The sequence below is a fragment of the Microtus pennsylvanicus genome, chromosome 9 (assembly GCF_037038515.1).
Source record: "Microtus pennsylvanicus isolate mMicPen1 chromosome 9, mMicPen1.hap1, whole genome shotgun sequence".
In the NCBI taxonomy this organism is placed as follows: Eukaryota; Metazoa; Chordata; class Mammalia; order Rodentia; family Cricetidae; genus Microtus; species Microtus pennsylvanicus.
In genome coordinates, this window is record NC_134587.1 from 60725435 (window position 1) to 60752751 (window position 27317).

At 48.5% G+C, this 27317-nt stretch overlaps 1 protein-coding gene across 8 annotated transcripts in view; it reads left to right on the forward strand.

Annotated features, from left to right (window-relative positions):
* Positions 1-27317, forward strand: part of Tfdp1 (transcription factor Dp-1) — a 42542-nt gene that overhangs the window by 12437 nt on the left and 2788 nt on the right. For 3 of the 8 annotated variants that reach the window (XM_075986228.1, XM_075986230.1, XM_075986229.1), the window contains 7 exons: positions 15224-15330; positions 20970-21135; positions 21352-21495; positions 21871-21939; positions 22892-23043; positions 23498-23664; positions 24688-24766. In XM_075986228.1, coding sequence (XP_075842343.1) covers positions 15308-15330; positions 20970-21135; positions 21352-21495; positions 21871-21939; positions 22892-23043; positions 23498-23664; positions 24688-24766 — 800 coding nt within the window. In that variant the 5' untranslated portion in view covers positions 15224-15307. Of the gene's footprint in view, positions 1-6990; positions 7058-15223; positions 15331-19817; positions 19940-20640; positions 20745-20969; positions 21136-21351; positions 21496-21870; positions 21940-22891; positions 23044-23497; positions 23665-24687; positions 24767-27317 lie in introns of those variants that run through there. The other 5 variants (XM_075986225.1, XM_075986224.1, XM_075986227.1 and 2 more) reach the window with 4 other exon arrangements.

Here is a 27317-nt window from a genome sequence, read left to right on the forward strand (position 1 = left end):
TTTGGTCTTCACCAACTGTCGGCTGCCCACTACCTTTCTTGCAGGGGTTCTGTCCCTCAGACTGGAGGGAGGGCATCCTTAGTTTCTTCTAAGACATTGAATCAGGCAACTTCTCAGAGTAAAGAACAGCACAGACAGAGCTCAGGGCTCCCCTAGGCCAGGATAGCCCATGCTGCAGGCACAGATGGCTTCCAGAAGTGACAGTGGCTCCCCAGGAGGTTGATTTCCCAGGTAGGGGCTGTGCCAGGCTCTTAGGTGCCTCGGGGCTGCATAGTTCCAGCCAGCTTGGCCTATTGTGCAGCACGCGGGAGTCAGGAGAATACTGGAGTATGGTTTCAGGAATTAAACTGTTCAGTACTGTTGGAGGGAACATTCTCCAGGTTAGTAGTGCATAGACGGGATTATGGGACATTACCCGAGAGGAATGATGACCAACAGTGTCGTGTTCCCAGTTGCTGGAGTCTAGGTGCAGCTTTATATACATTTGGAGAAGCTGACTTACCACAATAGGCATGTTGGCTCTCAGGAGAATGCTGAGAGGTGGTGGCTGTTTTGACACCGTGAGTGGAGATTAACATGTAGCCAGCAGGCCCAACTTTGCTAGGGCTCAGCTCTCCAGCAAGCTCTGAAGTTTACATGTATTTTGTGTCTGGTGAGGTCAGTGGCCCACCTTCCGCAGGGTGTGTAATGACTTCAGCCCTTCCTCACCTGTGGGGGTCTACAGAGGCATCACTCGAGAGGTGTGCCCACAGATCAGGTTATGCACACGTACAGGCCTCTCAGAGCTGTGGGGTACCCAGCCTGGTGCCTGTGTGGAAGGGACTAGTGTCTGTCTGTCCTGACATGTGAAGGAAAGTAACCGCAGCTGCCAGACAAATGACTAGATTTCCCAGGAGAATCCAGTTTGCTGCTGCAGGTTCCCTGACAGGCTGCCTAGGGGCCTCCTTCCCAGGTGTCCTCAGAGCTGACTTCTTGACCCCTTAGGCTACCCACACACTTTGAGCTGCTGAGGAGAATGTATTTCTGACACGATGTGGTTTTTAACATCTGCATGTTACTTTATTCATTTATCATCTGTATCCTCAAAGATGGCAGAGGTCTCTGCCTGCCTTCATGTGTTTCCTAAGGAGATTGTTATGTTTTCATGGTTTTCTTAGACGGGCTGGTGAAACAGGAAACTGCTGAGATAATACTTTTCCTAGTGGTTTTGATGAGGGCATGTATTCATGACTTCATGTCTCTATGTACTTAGGATGAAAATAGAACACAGGAGAAGTGGGGGGCTTGAACAGGAGAGCCTCAGCAAAGGGTTCCTGCGGGTCCTCCCTGCCTGGCCTTCATGGTAGGATACTTGTCTTGTGCATCCCAGCCGCATAGCCAACAGTGTTTCTGGCCAGAGGTCAGTGCTCAGGCTGCCAGGCAGTGCTCACACCCATCAGACAGGTGTCTTGCAGAGAAGAGAGATGGGCAATAGAAAAATAGATAAGCTGTAAACTGGGAAGGCCCTGGATTATGTGTGGGGAGAGAACCACCTCAAATGAGCTCTGGGGTGCAGCTGGGAGGGAGCAGGAACACCTCTGTACCTCATCCAGCTTCATTTGTCCTACTTAAAAGTCTGCTTTTGGTGCATCTGTTAGCATAACTGCAGGGCTATGATTGCAGACACTGGTGCTCTTAGAAAAGGATGGTGGTGGTGACCACTCTGGACTGTCATTGAGACTGGTGCTGTCATGTTCGTGAAAGTTGGCCATTGGCAAGCACCAACAACAGTTGCTAAATGAACAGAGTAGCCTGTAGGATTCTGCTGTTTGCTGTTGGTGAGTTGACTATCCATCATGTTCTCTGAATGGGGGATGGGGGTGGTCGTTGTTGTGGTCATTGTGGTCATTGTCATCCGCTGCTGTTTCTTACAGTACAATCCTGCCTAGGGCAGTCAGCAGATATTTTTCTTTTCTTTTCTTTTTTTTTTTTTTTGAGAATAGTTAATGTCTCCTGGGAGTTGGCTGGGCTCTCCAGCATAAAGGTGTTGCAGGAGTACAAAGTCCAGTGCACTTACTTCTATGTCTAATGTAATGGAAAGTGGGCAGGGGGTGGGGGTGTTTCTGGGGACCTTGTGAGTCATGTGGCTACTCAGGTCAGTTACCACCCTTAGATATGCTGCTGTCATGATTGCCACTGGCTACCTGGGACTTTATAGCCTTGGATGTACCTGATGTGACCCTGGAGATACTGTGATCAGATCAGTAGGGTGGTTGGTGCTCATGGGCACATTGCTCTTCTTTGCCACATTCAACCCCAGTAGCCTTTGGCCTCTCTACTCAGTGCTCTGCTGTGGTCCTAATTTGGGAGGAGGGAGGGGAGCTGCAGCAGGCCTTTTCTATGCTGCCCTTCCCCAGAGCCAGGAAGGACAAACAGAGGGGTGTGGCTCACAGAGCGGCTCCTCCTGCTGCAGTCGGTGGCTCTGTGTGGAGAGTGTCAGTCCACAGGATGGGTTGAATCTGCATCAGCCCTTCTCTAGTCCAGGGAAGGTGAAAGATGTTTTGTGCTTTCTGTGTGTTCTTGTTGTCCTTACCATTGGTCAGCCCATCTGGTCCCACCTTTGTAATCCCCTCCAGACAGGGTAGATGTGCGTATGAGCATAGCTGTGCATTTCTGGTATAGAGAACTGGAGCTGTAGAGTACGGCATTCTCCTTCTATAATGCTGGGCTTACTCAGATCCTTTCAGAATATGCTCAGTGGCCACTTGGCTACTGTTAGTCACCTGGTGCTGTGCTATAAGCATCCTCAGAGCTGGGCGGCTTAAGGTGACAGTGACCATACATTTGTGGTCCTCCTGCGTCTGTGGGTCAGGCTTGTGCAGTGAGTGGCATAACTAGGAACTTCTGTCTTGGGTTGAACGCTGTACAGATCTGAAGCCGTCTGGAGGCTCTCCTACCTCTGTGACAGAATCTCCCCTGCCCACCAGACGCCAGCTTTTCAGTTCCCAGGGCAGAGAGCATGCTGGCTGTACTAGCATTTCAGCTGCCTGTGCGACAGAGCAGTTCAGTCAGGCTGGGCGGATGGGAGGCGGCTGTCTCCTTCCGAGCTGCTGTAATGAAGATATAATGAAATCTACTTCTTACAGTTTGGGTGGCTGCAGTCCAAGATCAAAGACAGATTTGCTCAGCAGTGGCTTATGCCCCCCCCCCCCACCTTTATTTCCCTCTTAAGTAGATTGAAGGTAGATTTATTAAGGACAGTGAAGAAAAGGAGGCTCCAGGGGAGTAAAAGTCTTATGGTTTCTTCTTGCTGTGTGCCTACATGGTGAAGGAGCAGGCAGCTCTGTGGGTTCCTCTTGTGGGTGCCCTGATCTTCACAAGGGCTCTATCCCCTGTCCTCACGGTTTCCTGAATGTCCTACCTCTATGTGAAGGCTGCATTCAGCATGTGAATGTGGGCAACAGACATTAGATTGTAGCAGACCCTTCTGCTGGGTGGGTGTGGGGTGTCTTTTCCCGCATACTGTGGTCTGAGATACTGACGGAGGGTAGCATGCTCTCTGGCACGGTCAGGTCTCTGTAAGAAGGCTGCTGACCTCCAGTGTCATATAGATGGAGACTGTGTTGCTGGTTTCAGGGCTCTGTGAGGAGAACCCCTAGTGGTTTTGTTTTCTCGTGTCCTCTATGGAAAGGGGAGCTTATGTTCTCTTTGTGATGTTGACACCCACATGTTGTGAAAGAGTTGCCTCTGTCCATAATGCACTGGGGCAAGTTGTGGTGGGCCTCAGCTGGCCCAGGAGACTTCTGCTGATCTCAGACCCCACTGAACAGGGGCTGAGGAGAAAGCTGTGTATTTACTGCTGGCTCTGGAAGATAGATCTGTCAGAAGCATTGTCGTGAAATTGTTCCTAAAAACCAGTGGTTCTCAGCTGAGGACAATTTTGCAATCTAGAGATAATTTTGTTTGTCATACTGGGACGTGTGACTGGTATGTAGTGAGAACTAATCGGGGATGTTGCTGAACACATTGTCATGAAGGATGACCCCCTTCTGGGAGCTGTCCAGGGACCATGTGGATCACAGGTGTGCATCCAGAGTCCAGCCAGACACCAGGGTGGATGGTGAGGGACTCAGCAGGCTGAGTCTTAGGTTTCCATCCAGGTTTGATGTGATGGAAGGGTTCCAGACAAAGAGACAAAAGCACCAGGGCATCAGCAAGGGGTTTACTTAGGATTTGGGGAATACAATCACTCTGGTTTGCGGGCATGGCTGGAGTAGTGTGTGGCACACTAAGTTTGGCAGTCCTCTGTGACTTCATGTCTCTTTCTTTCCCATGTCTTGGTCCATTGCTTCCTGATTACTTTTGAGCTTGATGACCCCAAACTGAGACTTGTGGAGAAAGTCTGCCCGTTGACTACATATCTGACCCTCGAGGGTTCTGCTGGACATTCCTGGCCAGTGAGCTCTCTGGAGTCCGCTGCAGGAGGCAAGGGCTGAGTTGAAGATAGGGATCCTGTTGGGGTCAGATGGAGGCTGAACAGGCCACCTAAGTCTCTAGGGTGTCTGCCTGCAGTGATGCAGCATCCGGAGTTGGGATGGTGGGTTCCCCTCAAGGCAGGAGGAGCATGGCTGAGGAACTTCCTAGAGCCTGCCCGTGCCAACTGTGTTTTCCTCAGGGAGGTGATCTCTACTGTGGTGGATATCAAACTGGTTTCTGTGAGTGGTAGCCTAACAGAACTTAGAAACACAAGCATAGCACAGTTGTGTTCCCGTGTGGTAGACTTGAGTTCCATTGAAGTGGACACTTTAAAGGGCAAGGAAAGAGGTGATTCTGTCTGTGTCACCGTAATCCATAGTCTTTTCTGCCAGAAACAGCAAATGCTGCTATCCCAGTGTGTTCTGCCTTACACTGCTTTGGTGGTCAGTGGGTAGTTGGGGAGGACACTTGCCAAGAAGTAGCATGCTGACTTTGAAGAGCGCCTCTCCTGTAGAATTCCACAAGGCTTGTCTGGGGAATTGGCCAATATAGTCATTTGGTGCCGGAGAATGGCAAAAGGAGATAATGCCGTGTGCCTGCTTGACTAGCATGGGGAAGAGTCTGTCCTACTTGATCAGACCCAGCTGGTGGTGACAGGAGCAGTGGTGTGTTGTAGCTCTACCAGGAACCCTACCCCCTCCTAAGCCCATGGAGCTGAGGGAGTCTGGGAAAGGAACATTGCTCTGAGCTATAATTGCTAAAACTGGGACTCGGGATCACTAGACCTGTTCCAAATCTCCAGGCTGTACCTACCTGGCCTGATCTGGTATTCTGTATCCTGAGACTCACTGGCCCTGGGGCTTGACCTTTGCTTCATTGGCCTCCTGGTCTGGCCCACCTGGTGTTGTTAGCATGACTCTGTTTAACCTGTCTAATGCATACAGCTTTGGCGTTCGGTGTCTTATCCCACGATTTCCCTGGGGTTTCCTGCTGTGCTGTGCTGACAGTTGACCTTCCCCACTCAGACTTAACGTCTTGGTTTACCTACCTTGCCTTACTTCTGGCCTCCCCCACTTGACTCTCTGTGGCCTCAGCCACTTGGACTTTTCTCTGGTTTAATTCATTGACTTTAATTAGCTTAGCCTGTCCTCTGGGTATTTCTTTCCTGGCTCTTGTGGATTTATAGAAAAAGCTTCATTCTCCTGTCATTATAGCCCTCGGGTCTCACCCATCCTGCTGTAACTTCTTCAGGCTCATCAGTGAGTTTTAACCTACTAGCCTTCCCTTTGCCTATTGGCTTAGGGAAACCTTAGCTACCTGCTGTTTCTAATTTCTTGGCCTTCCACTGGCCTTCCCAACTTGGTCCTCCCAATTTGGCCCTCCTCCCTAAAGTAGTTTTTAACTGTTTGCTTATTCATTTTGGTGGTGCTGGATTTAGAGCCTGTACCTTGAGCAAGCCTGGAAGCAGCTCCTCCACTCTTAACCTAACACTCCAGCCGAGGCCTATTAGCTTTAGATTGCTAGCTGTTTCGCCCAGCCTGCATACCCACTGGGCTCATGTAGGCACCTACTCGCACTCCTGTTAAATTCTTGCATTGAGTCGTTCACTGTACCTCCGCTTTAGTCACCTGATCTCAGTGCCTTAGATTTACCTGGTGTTATCTTAATTCCTAGCTTTAAACTTGGGCTTTAAATACCTGGATTTTAGACCTTTAACTTCACTAACCTGGCTTAAGCCTGTTGCTCTTACCTACCTGGCCTTATTTGAATCCCTCCTTATTCATTCTTAATATCCTGGTGCACCTGTCTGTGCTCCTGTGTTACCACGTGATTTTATTCAGCCAGCTTTCTTTTCATCTTAGTTGGGTAGCTCTGTGGCCTGGCCTGCGTGTGGCCCTGTCACTGTCCCTAGGGGCTTATGGCAGCTCCCTTCTGTTACGTAGGAGACAGGGATCCTGCTGAGCTTCTCTTGGCCACTGTCCTCTCTCTCACTTCTGTTACCACTTTTTCTTCTGTGGAAGAGTGTTTGGATGGACATTCAGTGGGCTCCATTGCTGCCTCCTGTCCTCTGCCTCAGGCCAGTGGCCACGGACAGTTGACTTTGTTGTAAATGAGGCTTACCCCTGGGAGGGGCCTAGCCATGGTGTCCCTTCCAGGCTTGACCTTTTGTTTGGAAGGCGGGAATAAAGTTTTCCAGTTTCCTGGAGGAGGATGAGAATGAGTCTGGTAAGATTCCTTCCTGGTGTTCCAGCTGACTATCAGATGCTGTTGTCTCTCACGTATCACCTGGTGACCATTTCCCTCTGCCATCAGAGTTCTGGCTTTTTATGACTGGATTTGCAAGTCATACTCTTCCAACTATGGTGGCCACTGGAAGCATTGTAGCACTGGGGCTCCCTCCACTGCCACCATGCCATTCTGCACAGCAGTAACTGCTCTGCTTGTATGTTTAATTTAGGTCTGGTGTGTTTAAAGACTTTGGCTGTGTGGCTCTTGAGATGTTGTATTTACTGTTGTTGTTGTTACTCTCTGCAGGCCAGTCTAATTGAAGCCAACGGAGAACTAAAGGTCTTTATAGACCAGAATCTTAGTCCTGGGAAAGGTAAGGGAGCCTGTTCTGGAAATGTAAGTCTGCTGATGATTATGTGGTATGTCAACGCCTTGCTGACTGCAGGGCCCACTGCAGCGCTTTGAGATGTCAGGAAATGCAGGAAAGTGTGAAGAGGGGACTCAGCGTGTGTGTTCTGTGCCCAGAGATGGGTGCCTCACCCCATGAGTCCCAGGGCTCCCATGTCGAGTGCGTGTCTTCTCAGGCTTGTGCTTGTGTGTTAGTGATTCCTTCAGGGTGCCTGGTGCAGTAGGAGTTGTGGGTGCTAGATGGAAGGCTGACCCTACCTTCTCAACACCCCATAGTGTGTTTTAGCCTTGGTGTCTGTAACAGCAAACAGCTGCCAGTATCCTGCTCACACCCCTGGGTTGTGGTGTGTGTATGTGTGGTGTTGCCGCTTTGTCCAGTCCCTGTGGCACCCCATCCCCTTAGCACCAAGCTGTTTCTGTAAAGCACTGTGGCCTTGTGCTATGGCTCTGCTAAAGACCAAACTTGTGGAAAGGTCCTGCTGTCCCCCAGAACATTTCTTTTGGGTCAGGCGAGGGCCTTATGGACGTACAGCCTGTGTGGTAGATGAATCGTGGCATGTCAGCGTTCTGTGTTCTGTTAGGAGTTCCTTATTTCTGATTTCTCTTTGCAAATGTAAAAGTAGCTATTTTCTTCTTAATAGTGAAATTCAGGAAAGTGACTCCTGCATGCAGAAGAGGCTCTAAGGTTTTAAGAACTGTGATCTGGCCCTTATTTGGCCTTCTCTGTGTTTGTGCAGTCATGCTATTTGTTTCTGGTGGTTTCCATCCTATATGTATTGGAGCTCAGGGATTATCTGTCTCCAGCCCCCAGGGGCCAGGTTCTGAGCCACTGTTGTGACTTTCCCAAACTTCAGTGTGGGCATAGAAGTGAGATTTGACCTCAGTCTTCAACACCACCTCCCATCTTTGGTACTTGTGTGGTCCCCACTCCTTATGTGGGACACACTGGACCATCAGTTATGAGGGTTGTACAGGGCCTGTGTGTCTACTGAGACTGGTTCCTTGTTGGTTTAATAGGGACGGGCAGTCTGTGGTGCAGATGTTTAGTAGGGACAGGCAATCTCTGCAGATGTTTAGTAGGGATGGGGCAGTCGCTGCAGATGTTAAGTAGGGACAGGACAGTCTCTGGTGCAGATGTGGGTGCTGTCTGTCTTTGTGGTTGGCACATTCTGTGTGTATAAGAAAGGAACTTCAGTATCACTAACAGGACAGTAGGGTTTTGGTGGGAGTTTCAGGCATAAAGTTTCCTATCCAAGTGATAGAGGCGAAGAAACTGGAGGTGAGCGACCTCTTTTTTCTGGAATGATGCTCCCTCCTCTGGTGTTTGCTTTGAACTCTGCTGTGGTCTGCCAAGTCATGCTTTTCACACGTGTGTGGTTAGATGCACACAGGTCTGACCTGGTTAGGATGTAAGATATGTATGCGGTACATGTATTAAGATGCTGTGCATATCATGGTCAGGCTGTTCACTTCTGTTTCCTTGTACCCCTGGCTTTTGTTGTCACCTGTGACAAACAAGTTCTGCACCTGCACGAGCTTCGGGGCAGGCTGGTGCTGCTTACTGGCACCTATGCGTTGGTAGTCAGTTCTTAGGGGTCCTGTCACTTCACAAGCAGTGGCTTGAACTTGTGTGACAGATGCTGTACATGGATGCTGTTTTGGAGTTCTGATGTCTGGAAAATGCACAACAGTGTCTCCCTTCTCTAGACCTTCTTCACTCCCCAAAGGGTGAGCATTCTAGAGAATCTGCTCACGTAGAACTGCCTGTCTGTGGGATATGCAAGCCTCGTTCCTGACAGATATCTTGGGTGGACATACCCAGAGGAGTGCCGTGAGCCTCAGGAGCCCAGGTACTTTTAGTACGTGTGATTTCTTGGCCCTGTGCTGTCCAGACACCACCCTTTAGCACATGCAGAACCTTGTGTTCCTTTGTTGATGGAGCAGCAGTAGATTTCCACCCAGGTGAAGGCTGAGACAACTGTCTTCACTAGTGAGTCCCTTTGCCTTTGCTTTCCAGCCGAGGGACACTGGTGATGGAGTGTTGTGCTGCTGCCTCCAAACTGCTCATGGAGTTTTCTTAGTTGTTGATGTAAAAAGCCTATTGAACTCTCTCTCTGTGTGTGTGTGTGTGTGTGTGTGTGTGTGTGTGTGTGCATTGTGCGCACGTGTGTGCATTTGTGCATTTTAGAGCTAGGGCCCATGGCGATCATTAGTTCTTCCACTGCACCATGCCCTGGTCTTGGAAACAGCCAGCAGTGCCTGTGCACTAGAGCAGGACCCAGCCCTCACTTGTAGCCAGAATCATCACAGCATTCTACGCTGGAGGCATCTCTTGAGTCAGATCTTGAAAACAAGCAGGAATTGGCCAGGAGGTGACGAGAAGCTGGGGAGTATGGAGGCCAGACTCGCTCCACATCCTGCCACGTGTTCTCTTATCTGGTCTATGGTTAGGTTGGTTCACAGTCTCCTCAGGGCCCTAAGGTACATTCCAATTTACCAGGGAAGCCAGGTACATTCCAATTGACCAGGAAAGTCCCTGAAGAGTTCTGTGAATGGTGGCTTGACTGACAGTGGTGTAGCCTGTCTCAGAGAAGGGTCCCTCCCTGGTGAGATGGGATTTCTGCTTTGTTATTGCTTGGTGCTGGTGAGCCTGGGTGACTGTAATCTGCTGGGTCCTCCCCCTAAACCCATTCATTCATACTCTGGCAGGGGGGCCTATTTCAGTCCCGTCATGCCTGTCAGTGTCCTCCAGAGGAGCAGTGGTGGAAATCTTCATGTGTGCACAGAGAGAGGTCTTGGTTGTGGGGCGGCAGGTCCAAAGGCTGCCTGACAGGTGTGGCCCTAGGGAGATCTTTATACGGGGAGCATCTGGCTTGCCTATAACTCCTTCACTTGGGTAGATGTGGCCCACCAGCATAGAGACTGTCTGACTTACAAGTGTGAGTCTCTACAGAGGCTTCTAGACTGGTGTGCCAGAAAGAGGTGGGTAATTGGGCCTCAGCAGACAGATGCATGGACATGACTTTGGCAGTCTTTGAGACTCAGAGCCCCCATTGCCCCTGAAGCATGCATCAAACCCATAACAGTTTGCATTTCCAAACTCAGTTTGGGCAGTGAATGTGACGCCGCAGGCTTTCTGACACAGCTGTCCTGGCTGCCTGTGACGTGTTGTCACTCTGTGGGCTCACTGCCCCTGGAGAGTGACTTTGGAGCTGTTGGGCCCTGGGGCCACCATCTGCTGCATCTTTGCACTTCCTTCCTGCCAGTGCCAGGTGGGTTCCAGCTGCTCACGTCCTTGCTAGCATGTGGTACTGTGTTTTCAGACTTCTCTGCTACCTGCGGCTGTCCTTACCTCTGTGACTCTGAATTGCCCACAGGGTTCTGCCCTAAAGACCTGTCAGAAGCTCCTTCCTGAACACTCACTCTGCCCCAGGGTTGGGGCAGAAGCTATTGGACTTCCTTAGGTGTCTGATGCCTCTCTCAGTTTTTCCCAGAGGCACAGTTTTCTCTGCCTAGTAACTGAGGGGTTATATGCTCCCCAGAGAGCCATCAACCTGTCCGTGTGTGCTTAATTGGAAGTGTCCACATGTGCTAAGCTTTGAGACCCTTCCCAATCCTTGTGTGTGTGCTGGGAACATCTTTGGGATGACAGTCACCGTCTCTGCTGGGGTTTTAGTTACTGGACCCTTGGCCGTTGCCACAGTCTCTTGAGAGTGGTGCAGTGCTGGTGACCGCCTTTTACCAGTCACCATTACCCAGGGCTCTGTCTCTTGTTTGCACACTAGTCTGATCCCCTTTCCAGAAGTCCTAAGATTTTCAAACCCAGGGTCGTCATAGTAGGAAGTGGCATCTCCAGCTCCTTGCTTGCTGTAGGCCACTGTAGTGTGAGCAGCCTGGCCTCGTGCCTCTTTCTCTGGGTACTCCAGATGTGGCCTGTGCTCTCTAGCTGATGGGGCTTGCTCTGCTCCACAGTGTGTCTACATTTCCTTTCTGCTTCAGGGTTGTATCTTTGACCTCAGAATGAGACTTGAAGGTGAGAAGAAATTTTAATGTGTGTATGTGCTAGAGCCTCATGTGCTCTGCGTGTTCTTGGGCGTGTGTTAGCTAGCACGGTGAACTGCACCCCAACATAGGATCAGATATTTTTGCCTGGCCTTGTGTGTGGCAGTTAGACAGAGATATGTCCAGGTGGAGGGGCACAGGATTTAATGAGCCCCCTTTTATAGCTCACCCCCTGACATCAGGAGAGGCCTCACGTTTTGTGCTTGTGTCCCTTTGTTTTTAACTTCACTTTCCATTTTTAGTACCACGGTGACACATCTGAAGATGAAAGCCTTGTGTGAGGAAAGGGATGGTGACCTTGGTGACGTGCTGCTCCAGACCCTGTGGGGTCTCCTGGAGGGGTAGTGCCCCCTATTCTATGTGCCTAAGTGATGCAGTGTGGTGTGATTGATGATGGAGGGTTTTGTGGTCACATCACCTAAACTAAAGCAGGCACTGGCTCAGCGCCCACTTTCCTAAGCCTGAGAGGTGGTGTAGGTGAATAGGAGACTTGTCTGTGTGGGGATGGTGTTCTCTGGAGACTCCTTGAAGGAAGAAAACTGTTAAAGATGTTTCTGCACCCACCAGCAGCCCACTGTGTAGGCAGTCCCTCAGGATTCTGTGGTTCTTACAAGGTCAGCAAATAGTGCTTCCATCACAGTGGGTGAAATAGCTCACTGTAGGTTTTAAAGGAGACATAGACGGTCAGGAGGTATGTGCCGTTCATAACATTGGAGATGCCCACACCCAGTGGGTAACTAGAAAATGTAAGGGTGGACTGGAGAGATGGCTCAGCAGTTGAGAACACTGCTCTCCCCGGAAGTCCCTTGTTTTCTTCCTAGCACCCACACAACAGCTCCCATCGATCTATAAGTCCAGTTCCAGGGGCTTGGATGCCCTCTTCTGACCTTCTCAGGCACTACATGCATGTAGTGCACAGACATATATGCAAGCAAAATACCTAAACTTTAAGACAGAGTTGAAAAGAAACTGTAAAGGTCTTGTTCGAGGAGTGGGACACACTGCTACTGAGCATGCACGCCAGTCCTTTGTGCATGATACAAGGCCAGCTTGCTCCCTGGGAAACTGAAAATGGCTGCTGCTGCAGGACTAGCAGTTCTTGTGGGCTCTTCTCAAGGGAGGTGAGGTCACTGCTGGAAAGACACTCACACAATACAGAAACAACTTGTGTCTCTCAGTGGCCAAGTAGATAAAGAAACCGGGGGAATTATATGTCCTAAGAAAGTAAAGATTTGCCATTTTCCACAGTGGAGGTGAGCAGGGAGGATGTTGCACTAAGGCAGTAACCCAGAAACAGAAAATTGCTGTGTGGTCTGACTTACATAGAATTTAAAAATTGAAATAAAATGTACAGAGAGCATAGCCAATTTCCTGGGGTTGGGTTAGAGGGAGAGGAAGTGAGGATGTTGGTGAAGGAGGGCAGTAGGGTCCCCTCTGTTCTGCAGTGTGAGGCCTCATTTCTTCTGAGGTGTATTAGCTGATCTTTTTTTTTTATCTTATTTTAATTTTTATTATGTGTATGGGTGTTTTGCCTGTATGTACATCTGTGCACCGTGTGCCTGCCAGGTGCCCAGGGATGCCCAGAGAGGACATCAGACCCTTTGAAACTAGAATTACAGATAGTTGTAAGCCACCATGTGGGTACTGGGAACTGAACCAGGTGCTTTGGAAGAGCAGCCAGTGAACTTAACCCCTGAGCCCCCTGTCAAGCTCTGTGTTAGCTTGGAATTGGCAAGTCAACTATGAGATTTGGTATGTTGACCCATATTACTGTTGTAACTTTCTACCATTTGAGTTTCTCATGACATCACATGTATTTCTTAATGTTCATCCGATTAAATACACAAAGTAAGCTGAGTGGTAGAACACTTACTTGGTGTGTCCAAGGCCCTGGAATATATTCCCAGCATTGAATTTTTTTTTTTTTTAAAAAAACTTCATGTCTATGTTTGTTTGCTTGCATGTATGTATGTTCACCTGGTGCCTGGTGCTCCTAGAGGCCAGAAGAAACCTTGCATACCCTGGAGCTATAGACAGTTGTGAGCCACACTGGGTACTGGCTACCAGCTCCAGTCCTCTTCATGAGCAGCAAGTGCTCTCATCCGCTGAGCCATCTGTCTAACCCCTAGTTTTTGTTTCCCCAGACTTACTTTTATTTTCAGTCATGTGTATGCATGTGTATGTGTGTGTGTATGTGCACGTGAGTCTTTCTAATCATATGTATGCATATGTATGGCTATGTGCACAGTACCCAGCGAACTTCTGCACTGATTTTCCTTGTGACTGTATCAGCTTGCGTCCTCACCATGGTGCGGTGCTAAGAGTTCTCCTTCCCTTTATCCTCCAGCATTTGTTACTCGATTTCTTGGCGATATCCATTCTGGTGGGTTAGATGGACTCTTGATGTGGTTTTGATTATCATTGTCTTTGGCTAAAGTTGCTGAACAGGTATTATTTATTATTGTTTTGGTGTTAACTGGCTGTTTGTACTTTTGAAAACAACTCATTTGCTCAGCTATTGATTGGTTTATTTGTTCCTTTGGTGTTTCTTATTTCTTTATATTTTGATGTTAGTCTCCTGTTAGATGAGTGGCTGGTGATTTTTCTCCTATTTTGTAAGCTCTCTTCACTGGTGCTCACTTTGCATTTTATGTAGTCCTGTTTGTCAGTTTTTGGAGTAATTTTCTGTGCAACTGGAGGAGTCCTTTGTAGAAAGTCCTTGCCTGTACCTTTAGCATCAAGAGTTTGTCCTGTCTTCATCTTGCAGTTTCAGAGTTTAGGGTCTCGTGATAAGGTCTTTGATATATTTTGAATGAATTTTTGCACAGGATTATTTAGCTTCATTCTTTTGCATATGGAAATCCAGTTTTCACAGCACCATTTGAAGAGGCTGCTTTTTTTCCCAGTGCATGTTTGTCATTTCTGTTGAAACTCAAGTGTCTGTAGCCTCTTGGGTTTGTGTCTGGATCTTCTGTTTTAACGCATTGCTCTGTGGGTTGGTTTTGTCACTGTGGCTCTAGTTTAAGATCAGGTATTGCCACACCTCCGGCATTGTTCTTTATGCTTATGGTTACTTTGGCTGTTTGGGGTTTCTTATGCCTCCTAATTTTAGACTGCTTCTTCTAGCCCTATAGCGAACGTTAGTGCTTTGATGGGGACTGCCTCGAACCCATGCAGTTCTTTGATAATGGGGCCGTTTACTTAAAGCCATTTCTTGCACTGGGCTTTAGATGGAGTGCTTGCGTGGCATGTGTGAGACTCTGGGTTCAACCCCTAGACATGCACCGAGAGGAGAATAAACAAAACCTGGGAAACTGGGAAACCTCACTTGTTAACCTTTTGGCTAAGGTCTGGTGGGGGCACTCACGTGCCAGTCCTTGTAGGTGTGGTAGGGAAACACCAGGTCTTACATGTTTGTAATTTCTGGCCTTAAATCTGAAGACAGGAAGGGTGCGCTTACCAATTACAAAAATGTGAACGTAATGTTTTAGGATCTTTTTGTGAATTGTGGTAGTTGATACTGTCCATACAGCTATATTTGAAAACACTGAGTTCCTTTGAAAATCTTTATATATTATACATTTAGACACTATTTTAGTGAGAGTTAGCTCTAGTTCATGTTCTAATCATTCTCGTAGAGCTATAACGTTGGCCTTTGGGAATTCTGTGCGCCAGTCTTCATGTTAGGAGAACATCTTAGCTGTACCATTTTATTTCACCACATTAGAGCAGAGAAATGGCCAGTTTACCCCCAAGACATGAGGGTGGGGCAGGGCATGGGGCGTTAGTGACTGGAGCAGCCACTGGGGAACCGCTGTGGTAAGTCCAGTGCCTGCTGTAGAATGAACCCTGCTAATCCCCAGGCCCCAGTACCTTCCTTAGCCAATGTCCCAGAGAGGGAACTGGAGGGTTCAGGTCCAAATCTGGAGCATTTGTGACTGAGCCATAGGTCTGCAGTGTCAAAACTAGGGAGGCTGGGTGCTTGATAAAAACACCATCTTCCTGGACTGCCCTTTAACCTCAGCTCAGAGAAGCAATTTAACTCCTCACCTGTGTGCTTGTATTCCAGGTGTGGTGTCTCTTGTAGCTGTCCACCCATCCACAGTGAACACACTCGGAAAGCAGCTTTTGCCAAAAACCTTTGGACAGTCCAATGTCAATATCACACAGCAAGTGGTAAGTGGAAAGACACATGGATGTCGGTTCCTATGGAATGGGCTAGATGCGGGCAGTGTTGCTGTGGCCACGGTTTCCTGAGCAGTGGAGGTTGCTTGAGGAGTGACTCCTTTCTCAAGGGTGCGTTCAGATCTGAAAGTGTGCACTGCTTTCTGTTGTACAAACAGCGTTCATTCAGTCTTAGTGTCTTCAGTGTGCCCCTATGTCAGGGAGTATATGAAGCTCCTATACACATGGCAGTAACCATGGTATAGGTGGGCTGACCAAAGCCTGGGCAAGCTTTCTGCTCCATGGCTTCATTTGCCTGAGCTCTGAGCCTAGAGAGTTTGCTGTGTGTTATGCCAACTTCTGTGGCCTTCCTCTGTAGCCACTGTGTCTCCTAGCTGCAAAGGGATGGAGGAAGGGTGTGGTTGTGTGGCTATGGCCACAGGAAGGGACCAGCACCGTCCCCTCCTTCATTGAGTAATGCATCGAAGATGAGGCGCCCCACAGGGCCATGCAGACTTACCTGTAGCTGGAGCGTCATTGTATTTTTGCACAGACCCAACAGTGGACAGATTCCTGTCTTTCATCTAAGCACCTACCTTCTTCATGGCTCTGGATTTTCGCCCTAGCCTCTAGGTGTTCTGGCTCCTGAGAAACCTGGGCCTTCGTGACATGCATGCCTCTATCCTTGCCCGTGTGCTGCTTTCTCTCAGCATCTTACCCCACCAGACTCTATATTCTGGGGAAAGCTGGCACCCTCCCTGGTGGGAATAAGGGGCTTGGTGCTTCCCGCAAGTAATCCTGGGGCCTTAGGACTCTGTAACTTAACATTTTTTAAAGTGTATTTATTTGCGTTCTGTTTTGTGTGTATTAGGTGAGCACATGTGTAGGTCAGAGGATAACTTGCAGAAGTTATTTCTTTTTCCCCACCCCGTGGGTTCTGGGAACTGGACTCAGGTCATCAGGTGGTGACAAGTGCCTTTATCAACTGATCTATTTCACCAACCCTCCACAGCTTTCCCCAGGTGTCCCCAGCTGTCCCTCTGCTCTCTGGGTTTCCACAGGCATCACCAGGTGTTCCCAGATGTCCCTCAGCCCCAGAGTTCTAGGCAGCTGTTGGGCAGCTGTACAGCATAGTCAGGCTTTCTACAGAGAGCAGTCACACATGGGTGTTCTTGTCATTCCGTGCTTCAGCTTTACTTGGAATGTGCCAGTATTTACACTCACTGGTGTCCTCTATGTGTCTTCAGTGATTCTGAGTGTTTGTTATTTTTGTTTTTAATTTTTTTACATTTAAAATTATTCTATGAGTATTTTGGCTACATTGTATATGTGTACCACTTGTGCTTGGTGCCCTTGGTGTTCAGAAGAGAACATCATATCACCTGGAACTAGAGTTAGCTTGTGAGTCACCATGTGGGTGCTGAGAATCAAACTTGGGTCCTTGGCATGAGTAACACTTGGCTCTTAACCACTGAGCCATCTTTCAAGCCCATCGTTGTTTTTGTTTTGTTTGAGGTGAGATCTCATTATATACCACAGGCTGGCTTGGAGATCATTTTGTGTAGCCCAGGCTGGTGTCGTGTTCCCAAAGCTTTATCTTCTGCCTCTTCCTTAGTGCCTGGATGAAGCATTGGGTTATAAGCACCATGTATGTGGGGTTTTAAGGACTCTGCAACCCTGTGGTATGGATCTGGGTTCTTCTCAGCAATGAGAAGAAAACGTTCTTCCTACTGTGAGCATTGCACGGAGAGTTTGAGCAAGTTATCTTTGCAAAATTTGTGCCCCAATATGAGGTTATTTAAGCTTTATTGATCTTAAAGTCAACATCTGATTGGAATTGAACTTTGTTGGAGGAGTGCAGTGTTTGCTGTTTTATGCTTTGTAATATAGTACTGTGTCAGGGCTCACACGCTGTAGGTAGGTGAGTGTTTGTTCTTTGTAGTGGTGGGGATTGAACCTAGACCTCGTGTGTTTTAAAGTAAGCAGCATATTGCTGAGCTGTATCCTCTCTCTTTTCTCTCTTCTTTCTCTTTTTTTCTTTTTCTTTCTTTTCTTTTCTCTTGAGACAGGGTTTCTCTCTGTAGCTTTGGAGCCTGTTCTGGAACTAGCTCTTGTAGACCAATCTGGCTTTGAACTCACAGAGATTTGCCTGCTTCTGCCTTCTGAGTGCTGGGATTAAAGGTGTGTGCGCGCCACCACCACCATGCTGCACACACTTGTATGCAGATATGAAACATGTGCACATCAAGGGGAGTCCTTGTTCCCAGTGTCAGGGTGCAGATAAAATAATGGGACCCACTTCCTTCCCAAATGACTGTGCTCCCTGGGGCTTTATCTGCAGTCCTTTATCTTGCTATACCAGCAGGGAGTTGCTCCTTTTTTTTTTTTGGTTTTTCGAGACAGGGTTTCTCTGTGGCTTTGGAGCCTGTCCTGGAACTAGTTCTTGTAGACCAGGCTGGTCTCGAGCTCACAGAGATCCGCCTGCCTCTGCCGGATTAAAGGCGTGCGCCACCACCGCCTGGCTGGGAGTTGCTTCTTTACAACCCAGTTTTCTTCTGTTTCTTTTAAGGCCTGGGCATCTGGCTCTCCTCTTGCCTTTGCCTCTTTCCTCGTCCCACTTGCTGACATTTCCTTGGTCTGCTTCCCATTTTCTCTCTTGCCTCCCTAGCCTCCCACTGCTGCAGTTGAACTTGTTTCTGCTGCCTCTGATCCCAGCAGCATGTGTACACAGAACCAGAGCTTATTCTAAGCAGTGTGCGCACATGTGCAGAGAGCATGGGCACACAGGGCTGAGCATTTGCCAAGCATTCTGTGCACGAACTTACAACAAGGGTAGATAGCTCTTCTTTGTGCACAGCCTGGCTTCTTTCTGTTGTCAGATCCACAGAGAAGATATGTGTACCCGAGAGTTGGGGAGCTCACTGTGTGCTGTACCTGGTACATGCAGAGGGCCTCTGGGCAAGCGTGTGTCTGTGTGGCCTGATGGACGTAGATCTCAGTGAGAAGTGAGGCTGCCTGTGGCAGGGGCACCCGGCCCTCCTTGGCAAAGCAATTCAAGAAATACTGTGTGGAGGAGTTGAAGCTGGGAGCCAGTTTTCTTCAGACCCAGTCATTTGGCAACTTCCTTATGGGCAGTGGGTAAGCCAGACACAAGTGCCCTCTTGCACAAGTACAGCTGCCAGATGCAGGCAGGTGACCCTTGGCTCCTCTGAGTCTTGCTGTGTGTCTTCCCAGGGGTTGTTGTTCTTCCTGCTGCAGAGTAGACTGAAGTCCCTCACAGCCATGAGCTCCAGGACTCTGTACAGCTCTCGTGCTCGTGTGGGATGTGTGAACGTGACCAGCAAGCACTGCCTGTAGCAGCATGAAGCTCTTGTCGTCTGTGAGGATGGGGAGGGTCCCCTAGACCAACCTAAGAAAGCGAGCCAAGATGTACTTCCCTTCCTGTGTGCCCAACATTTCCAGCACAGTGACCTAGTGCTCCCAAAGTGTACCCACACCTTGATTAGGCAAAGGAGGGTTATTTGGGATCAGCCCCTGTGGGAGTATCCCCATAGAATTTGGTCACTTTGTAGTTTGGGATTTACCAGAGGTTTTTTGACTTAGAGTTATGTATGTAGCAAGATTTCTGACATATTGAGACATTAGTTGTCTGTATAGGACACTGTCTGTCTTCAGAAGAACAGGTTTGTTTGTTAACTGAGGGAACCAAAACAGCAGACCTTGTACCGAAAGACATCAGAGGGAGGCATTGCTGAATCCTCAGTAGGGTGCTGTAAGAGTGGTCGGCACCTCAATCCTGTGGTAGAACTGGTTACCATGACCCCCAAGAGCCATCACCCCTGAGCAGGTAGACTGTTGGCTGTGTGTGACCAAGGGAGCCCCCTGTCCCTTTTGAACCCTGGGGTCCCTGAAAAACTGCAGAGAAATGACATAGGCGGGACAGACAGCCAAGCACCAGTTCAGCCTAGACAGAGGCTGCTGTCACTTAGGGACTGGAGGAGGGACCTGCTGTCTGTCCTTGCAATTTTGTTTACTTTCATACGTTACATGACGTTTTTATCTTTGTCTATCTCATTAGAAGTAAATAAGCCAGAAATATGTTAATGTTCTATTATTAAACTAGCTATCAGTAAGTTGCCTTCTTGCTATGGGTATTACTCACATGCTCTTGCCATGGAAGACTTGCCTTGTCCACTCCAGAGTCTAACACTCTGGTCTTCTCTGTCTTCTCAAGCTTGCCCACCTGACTGAGGCTTCCTGATGCTTTTGTTAAGTGGAAAGTTGTCTGAGCTCATGGCATAGTTCGTATGCAGAGCAGCTGTAGCCATAGTGGTCAGTACTTCCCATGTTGCTGCCATGGGACATTTGCTTCTCTGCGGTCTTCTCACCACAGCTGGTGAGGTGCTGCAGTGACTACCTACGTAAACAGGTGACAGATATGGCACTGCCATGATGTGAGGGGAGGGGTCTGATTGTTCTGAATTCTCTTTTGACTGTAGGTGATTGGCACGCCTCAGAGACCTGCAGCATCAAACACTATTGTGGTAGGAAGCCCACACACTCCCAACACTCACTTTGTGTCTCAGAACCAGCCGTCTGACTCCTCACCTTGGTCTGCTGGGTGAGCACTCCCACCCTTAGGTGGCAACTACCTAGAATGTTCCCTCTTTCCTCTGGCCATGGTCACATGGTCTGTAGTGGGCGTGCCTGAATACACAGAGTTCAAAGCTCTCATCTCATCCCTGTCTGGGCTAGATGGCAAGGTGCAAGCCTAGCTCCTGCCAGCGACGATTTGGGGGGATTTGGAGCTCTGGGCCACAAAAAAGAGAACACTGACCTCTACTCTGACACAACCACTTTGAAACTTGTCACTGTTCAGGCTGGGAATAAGCATGCAGATTTTACCTACTGCCACAGGGTTTGACTTCTATGTACGACTTTAGGACTATCCCGTGGATGGTCCCTCAGGACTGCACTGCCACCGAGAGCGTAGTAGCAGATGTGGAAGTGAAGTGGTTGTCTTTAAAGGTTACCACTGTGTCCCTTCTTAAAAGCACATGACTGTGAAACCATGTCTCTGTTGCTTTAATTTAAAATCGCCTGTGCCCAAAACTCCGGAGGAACTTGGTGACTGTTCCTGGTGTGGTTTAGTGAGGGTGACACATCTGGTGTGCTCCCTGACTGCACGCTCACATCAGGGTTTCCTCTTGTTATCACATGCCCGTCAGTCTAAGCACTTGCCTTAGGTCATGGTAGCCTGATGAAATTAGCCCTGAAAATTCCTAAGTTTACACTAAAATGTGCCATGATCTGATGCCAGCAGACGTCTTTAGAACAGTGGTGCCTAGTGTGTGGTCCGGATCAGACCCATGCTGATGTCTGCCCTTCGGATGTCTGTCCATCTTCCCTGACATTTAAAGGCACAGGTGTGTGGACTGGCCTTGTATATATGTTCTTTTCTGACCTGAAAAACACTGATCCTTACCAGTGTCCTTGCTGTGTTAGGGCGGAGTCCCTGCCGCCTGTGGTGGGGCTGTGGGAACAATGGGCCTCTGGGGGCTCTGCAGCCTTGGGCCTTTTCTCTGCAAGTGTCATGATTCACATCGGCTCCTATGACTACTAATAGTGTCTATTTTTCTGGTGTTTGAAAGGAAGCGGAACAGGAAAGGTGAGAAGAATGGCAAGGGCCTACGGCATTTCTCTATGAAGGTGTGTGAGAAGGTGCAGAGGAAAGGGACCACCTCCTACAATGAGGTGGCTGATGAGCTGGTTGCAGAGTTCAGCGCTGCTGACAACCACATCCTACCAAATGAGTCCGTAAGTATTCTGGAAGTACGTGGACTTGGGTTGCTCAGCCTTTCGAGTTGAAGCAGTGGTAGGTAGATGCTGAGGATTCCTGGTCCTGGGCCATCTGCAAGACCAGTGTCACAGAGGATGATCAGGAGTTTCCCCTTGGGACATGCATGCGGTCTGAACCTCAAATGTTAATTTCCAAGCCATCAGGTCACCAAGAAGACTCGCTTTGTCTTCTAGGCTTATGACCAGAAGAACATCCGGCGGCGTGTCTACGATGCCTTAAACGTGCTGATGGCCATGAACATCATCTCCAAGGAGAAGAAGGAGATCAAGTGGATCGGCCTACCCACCAACTCAGCTCAGGAGTGCCAGAACCTAGAGGTGCACAACCTAAAATAGGTGTTCTTTGTCCTTGGTCACTTGAGAGGGCCATGTCAGGTGGCTGAGTTGATATCATGGGAGTCCCTTTGTGTTTATAGCCTCTGTTGCCAGGCAGTTTTTACATAGAGCTGTGGGGCAGGGAGCTTAATTCCCAATCCTTATTTATGAGTTTTTCTGTTGTCGTTGTGTGTGTACACAAATATATAACCCTCCAACCCTGAGAAAGGATCAAGTGTAATGTTGAAGTTGCAGGGGCACTGGCCTTCTGTTTCTCTGTGGCCGATGCCATTGGTGAGCTAGTGCCTGTGGCCTGGCAGGTGCAGTTTGTCAGTCTGCCTGCTAATGGGCAACCCCTCCTCACTGTTCTCTCTGCAGGTAGAGAGGCAGCGGAGGCTGGAGAGGATCAAGCAGAAGCAGTCACAGCTCCAGGAACTCATCTTGCAGGTAGTGGCCCATCTGAGCACCCCACCTTCCCTCTGGAAGCAGGCTGTTGGCCACACAGGTCTTGTTCCCAGAGAGACTGACTGAGCAAGTGTGTCTAAGCACTCGTAGGCATGCCATGAACTCTGTAGATGTCAGTTTTGACAGCTCCTGGACATTGTGGTTGAGGCTATATGTTCATGTGAAGTAGTCCTGGGACTGTGGGGACTTGGCCATCTAGAGAAGATGGTGTGTGCAGGGCTTATGGAAGAGCAGGCTGGACCTTCCAGGAGACCAAGTGATGATACTGATCATGGGGGTCATTGGTCACCAGCCTGGGATGACCGTAGGTATCCAGGACACATAGTAATTAGAGCTGGAGATCCCAACATGATCCTAGCCCCTCACAAGGCCATCTTTTTCTTCTTCTTCTTGGTTTTTTGAGACAGTTTCTTTGTGTAGCCTTGGCTGTCCTGGAACTCATTCTGTAGACCAGGCTTGAACTCAGAGATTTCCCTGCCTCTTGAGTGGGATTAAAGGTATCACCACCACTGCCTGGCTTCACAAGACCATCTTAACTACCTAAAATGTGACTGGTGAAGGAGTGGTGCTCAGGACCTAGTGCTTGGTGACATAGCTCTTCCCTGTGTGGGGGCCAATTTCAGGTACCAAGAAGATTTGGGAAATCAGGGATTCTCTTCCCAGAGGAAAAAGGAGGCTGGGTAGGTAGTGGCCCAACCACTCCCTATTTCCTGCCTTTACTTGCCAAGGTTGAATTTTTTTTACCGTATGAGGATCAGGGCCTCTGCCTGTATAGTTGCTTTGCCTGTGCCCCTTGTCCCCTATAGACTTTCAGCAGATGTCAGAACTGCTAAAGCTGATCTCTCATCACCCAGGTTCCTACTGTCTGCAGGAAGGACAGTGATTGTGGTACTGGTATTGACATCTGCCCGGGGGCCCTGTTGGTCTTTTTCAGCAAATTGCCTTCAAGAACTTGGTGCAGAGGAACCGCCAAGCCGAGCAGCAGGCCCGCCGGCCGCCTCCTCCCAACTCTGTCATCCACTTGCCCTTCATCATTGTGAACACCAGCAGGAAGACCGTCATTGACTGCAGCATCTCCAATGACAAGTTCGTCCTCAATGGGTCCTCCAAGTGTAGTCCTCTCAGGGAACAAACTCTGGGATACATTGATAACAGCCTTAAGGCTGCTTAGTTACAGTATTTGTGGTCTCTAGTGGTCCTTATGACCCAGCAGCAAGAATGTGTGTGCAGGTAGCATTGTGTCCCACCCAGTGATGTGCAGGCAGTGTTGTGTCCCACCCAGTGATGTTCAGGTAGCGTTGTGTCCCTGCCCAGTGATGTGCAGGCAGTGTTGTGTCCAGGCTCAGTGCCATGCCTAGAGCAAAACATCAGTTTGCAGACTTAAGCAATGGTTTGTCTTTCATTCTCTAGTTCAAACTTTTTTGGAGAAGTTCAGTTACAGGATCTGGGATGGAGGATGTGGAGGGTAGTGGGGAGGAACTGCTGCCTGTCCCCACCTATAGTACTGGCCCCTAGTTCTCACAGTACCTTTCCCCCACAGATTTGAGTATCTGTTTAACTTCGACAACACGTTTGAAATCCATGACGATATTGAGGTGCTCAAGCGCATGGGCATGGCATGCGGGCTGGAATCGGGGAACTGTTCTGCTGAAGATCTCAAGGTGGCGAGAAGTTTGGTACCAAAAGCTCTAGAACCATATGTGACAGGTCAGTTGTGCCCTGTAACTGGCCATGATGTGACCTGCTACATCCCTAGTACTTGGCTGAACATTGGTCTCTTTGGTGTGGCACCTGCTGGACACGTGGTTGTTAGGTTCTGCGAGTGACATTTGTGGTTTTCATGATGGCGTGTTACGGAGTGAGAATCTGTCTCCTGAGGGAGGATGGAGGTAATGGGCCTGACGCACTCCAAAGGCTGTCAGTTGGTCCTTATAACCAGCAGCAAGAATGGCCTTGTGAGCTACTGGTGTTCCCTTAGTCAGGATAGCGTGGAGTAGGGCTGTCCATTCCCGGGCTTTTAGTGACTTTGCTGAGGTCAGGTCATGACACCACTGTGATACCCTAGTGGTAATTCATTTAAAAAAAAAAAAAGATCGTGTTCAACAGTCAAAAATGCATGGTGTGAATTTGCTTTCTGAGATTGTTGTCAGGGACTCCTTATGTGCTAAGTAAGAACTCTGCCCCAGATCACATGAGTATCTGTCCTGCCCTGTCTGAGGCTTGGGGACATTAGCTCCTGCCTGCACTCAGCCGTCCTGCAGCAGAGCAGTAGATGCAGGCTTGACACCTGGCCTGGGCCCTGCCTTCAGCTCCTGTAGAGCTCTGGGGCCTCAGCTGTAAGGGGATGCTGTGCACTTGTGCTGTTAGTTCTCTTGCTGCCCTTGGCTGCTTTTGGCACACAGAGCTGCACTGGGCGCCCCTCCTGAGGGGAACATGCTGCCCTTGTCCTGCCTGCCTGGGAACCAGCCGCCCTGGTTCATATTACAGAGGGTGTAGAAAGTAACCAGTCAGGGTGTTCGAGGATCTCCCCAAGCTGTGGCTGTCATGTAGCCTTGCTTCTTTCTTGCACATTGGGTCTCAGGAGTTTCTCTTTGTTAGAGATGGTCTTACTGTATAGCTCTGGCTGGTCCAGAACTCAAGAGAGCTTCCTCCCAAGTACAGGGGTTAAAGGCAGGTGCCACCATGCCTGGCTTCCCAGTTTTACTTCCATTTGCTTCTCTCTCTTTCTAGAAATGGCTCAGGGATCCATTGGTGGAGTATTCGTCACAACAACAGGTTCTACATCCAATGGCACAAGGCTTTCCGCCAGGTGACAACTGGGGGTGGGGTAGCTCTACTGTGTCAGATAGGCGGGGACACAGTGTTTATCCCTGCAGAATGCCCCTCATGGATATATAGATTTATGTGGTTGTTTTGTTGATGGTTTTTTTAGTATTTGATAGTAAGGTGAGGGCAGACTTACAAACCTACGCATGTCCTGCTGTCCTCAGCAGGGAAAGTGTCAAAGGTTTTGTTTTCTTTGGGGGTTTGTTTTTCTGGGGGAGGGGTCTCTGTGTAGTCCTGGCCTGGAACTTGCTTTGTAGACCAGGCCTCAAACTTGGAGATTCACCTGCTTCTGAGCACTGGAATTAAAGGCGTGTGCCGCCGCCACCTAACTGGTATTTTGTTTTGTTTTTAATAGTTTTTTTTTTTTTAATGGCTATTTTCTTAAAATATATCTGATGATATAGTGTGTATACAATTTTATTTCCTATTTCTGTATACTATATTTATAAACACTTTTGTTTTATTATTATCATTTGCGTGTTTGTGTATATGATGTATGCGGGCATGTGTGGAATCAATTCTCTCCCATCTTTTCATGGTTCCAAGGGTCAAACTTTTGTCTCCAGGCTTGTGTGGCAAGTGCTTTTGGCCCCAGTTTTTAAAAATCTGCTATTGTGTGTATGTGAGTGTTAGCATACACATGGTACTTGTGTAGAAGTCAGAGGACAACTTTTAGGAGTGTTTACTCCTTTCATTGTGGGGTCCTGGAACCAAACTCAGTTCATCTGGTTTGCATAGCAAGCACTGTTACCTTACTGTAATACCTTCCTAACCCTCCCTCCCCCCTTTTCCCTTTAAGACAGTTTCACTATACAGCCAGGCCCGGTATTGACCTTAACATCCTGTTGCCTCACTCTCCCCAGTGCTGGAATTACAGCTCTCCATACCATACCTGGTCAAAACCTACTGTTGGTTTGTGGGTTTGTTTTTTTCTTTTTAAAAAGTATTTTACTTACATTCATACATGCATGCAATGCATTCCTATCAAATCCATCCATCATTCCTCCCCACCACTTTCCCCTGTTCTCCCTCTCTTCCCTCCTGACTTCATACCTTTGCATATGATCATTTGCCCTCGACCCCTCTCTCCCTCACACTCACTAAGTCTGCTTAGTGTGCATGGGTGTGGGATTATCTGCCGGGCGTGGGTAGCCCTTGGGGCCCACATCCCTGAACAAAACTGACTCTTCTTCCAGCGGCTTTCAACTGACAACAGCTCCTCTGCTTCCCTGGGGCGGTAGTGTTTTGTTTTTTGTATGTATGCATGTGTGTATAGGTACGTGTGCACATGGAGGATATCTTCTTTTATTGCTTATTTTTTAAAACTCTCTCACTGAACCCAGAGCTCACAGATTGGTTAAACTGGTCGAGCGAGCTCCAGAGATCTGCCTGTCTCTACCTTCTGGCCCCCTAGTTCTAGGGTTACTGCTGAGTATGGCTTTTTCTTTAAAATATTATTTAAATTTGTATGGTATGTGAGTGTTTTGTGCATACACGTTTGCGCACCACATGCATGCCAGGTGCCTGTGGAGAGGCCATAAGAAGATGATAGGAACCCTGTAAGAGTGGCCAGTGCTCTTAACCTCTGAGCCGTCTCTGTAACGTTTGTGGCCTGACTTTACATGGGTTTTAGTGATCTCAATTCAGATCCTCATGTGACAGACAGCCCAACACTTTGCGTTTTATTGCATTATTATGTGATATTTTACTCTTGACTTATTGGGGAGCTTGACACCCAGCTCCCAAGTAAATCGCATATGAAGGCCTACTACTTATGAATGCCCAATTTTAGCTTGGCTTGTTTCTTGCCAGCTTTTCTTAAATTATCCGACTCCCTTTAGCCTCTGGGCTTTTATCTTTTTCTATTTCTGTATACCTTTCTGTACTTCTTTCTCCGTGGCTAGCTATGTAGCTAAGTGTCTAGCCCCTGGTGCCCTCCTCTCCTTGTTCTCTGGTTCTTCTTTCTTTTTGTTCTCAGTTCTCCTATTTATATGCTCTGCCTGCTAGCCTTGCCTATCCTTGCTCTTGCCTTGCTATTAGCCATTCGTTGTTAGAGGAAGCCGCTAGTTAGTTCCCGACTTCTTAGCCCCGAAATAATCACACAGAAACTGTATTATTTAAACCACTGCTTGGCCCATTAGTTCCCATTAGTTCTTATTGGCTAACTCTTATATATTAATTTAACCCATCTCCATTAATCTGTGTATTGCCACGTGGCTGTGGCTTGCCAGTTAAAGTTCTGGCATCTGTCTCTGGCAGGGTACATGGCTTCTCTCTGATTCTACCTCCTCCTAGCATTCCGCTTAGTTTTCCCTGCCTAGCTCTGTTCCCCTATAGCTCTGCTATAGGCCCAAAGCAGTTCCTTCATTCATTAATGGTAATCACAGCATACAGAGGGGAATTCCACATCAGTTCATCCCTTTATTAGGACCATCAGGTGTTTTAGACAGGCACAGAAACACAGCTTCACAGAGTTAAACAAATGAAGTATAAACCAAAGTCACACACCTGAAAATAATATTCCCCAACATTGC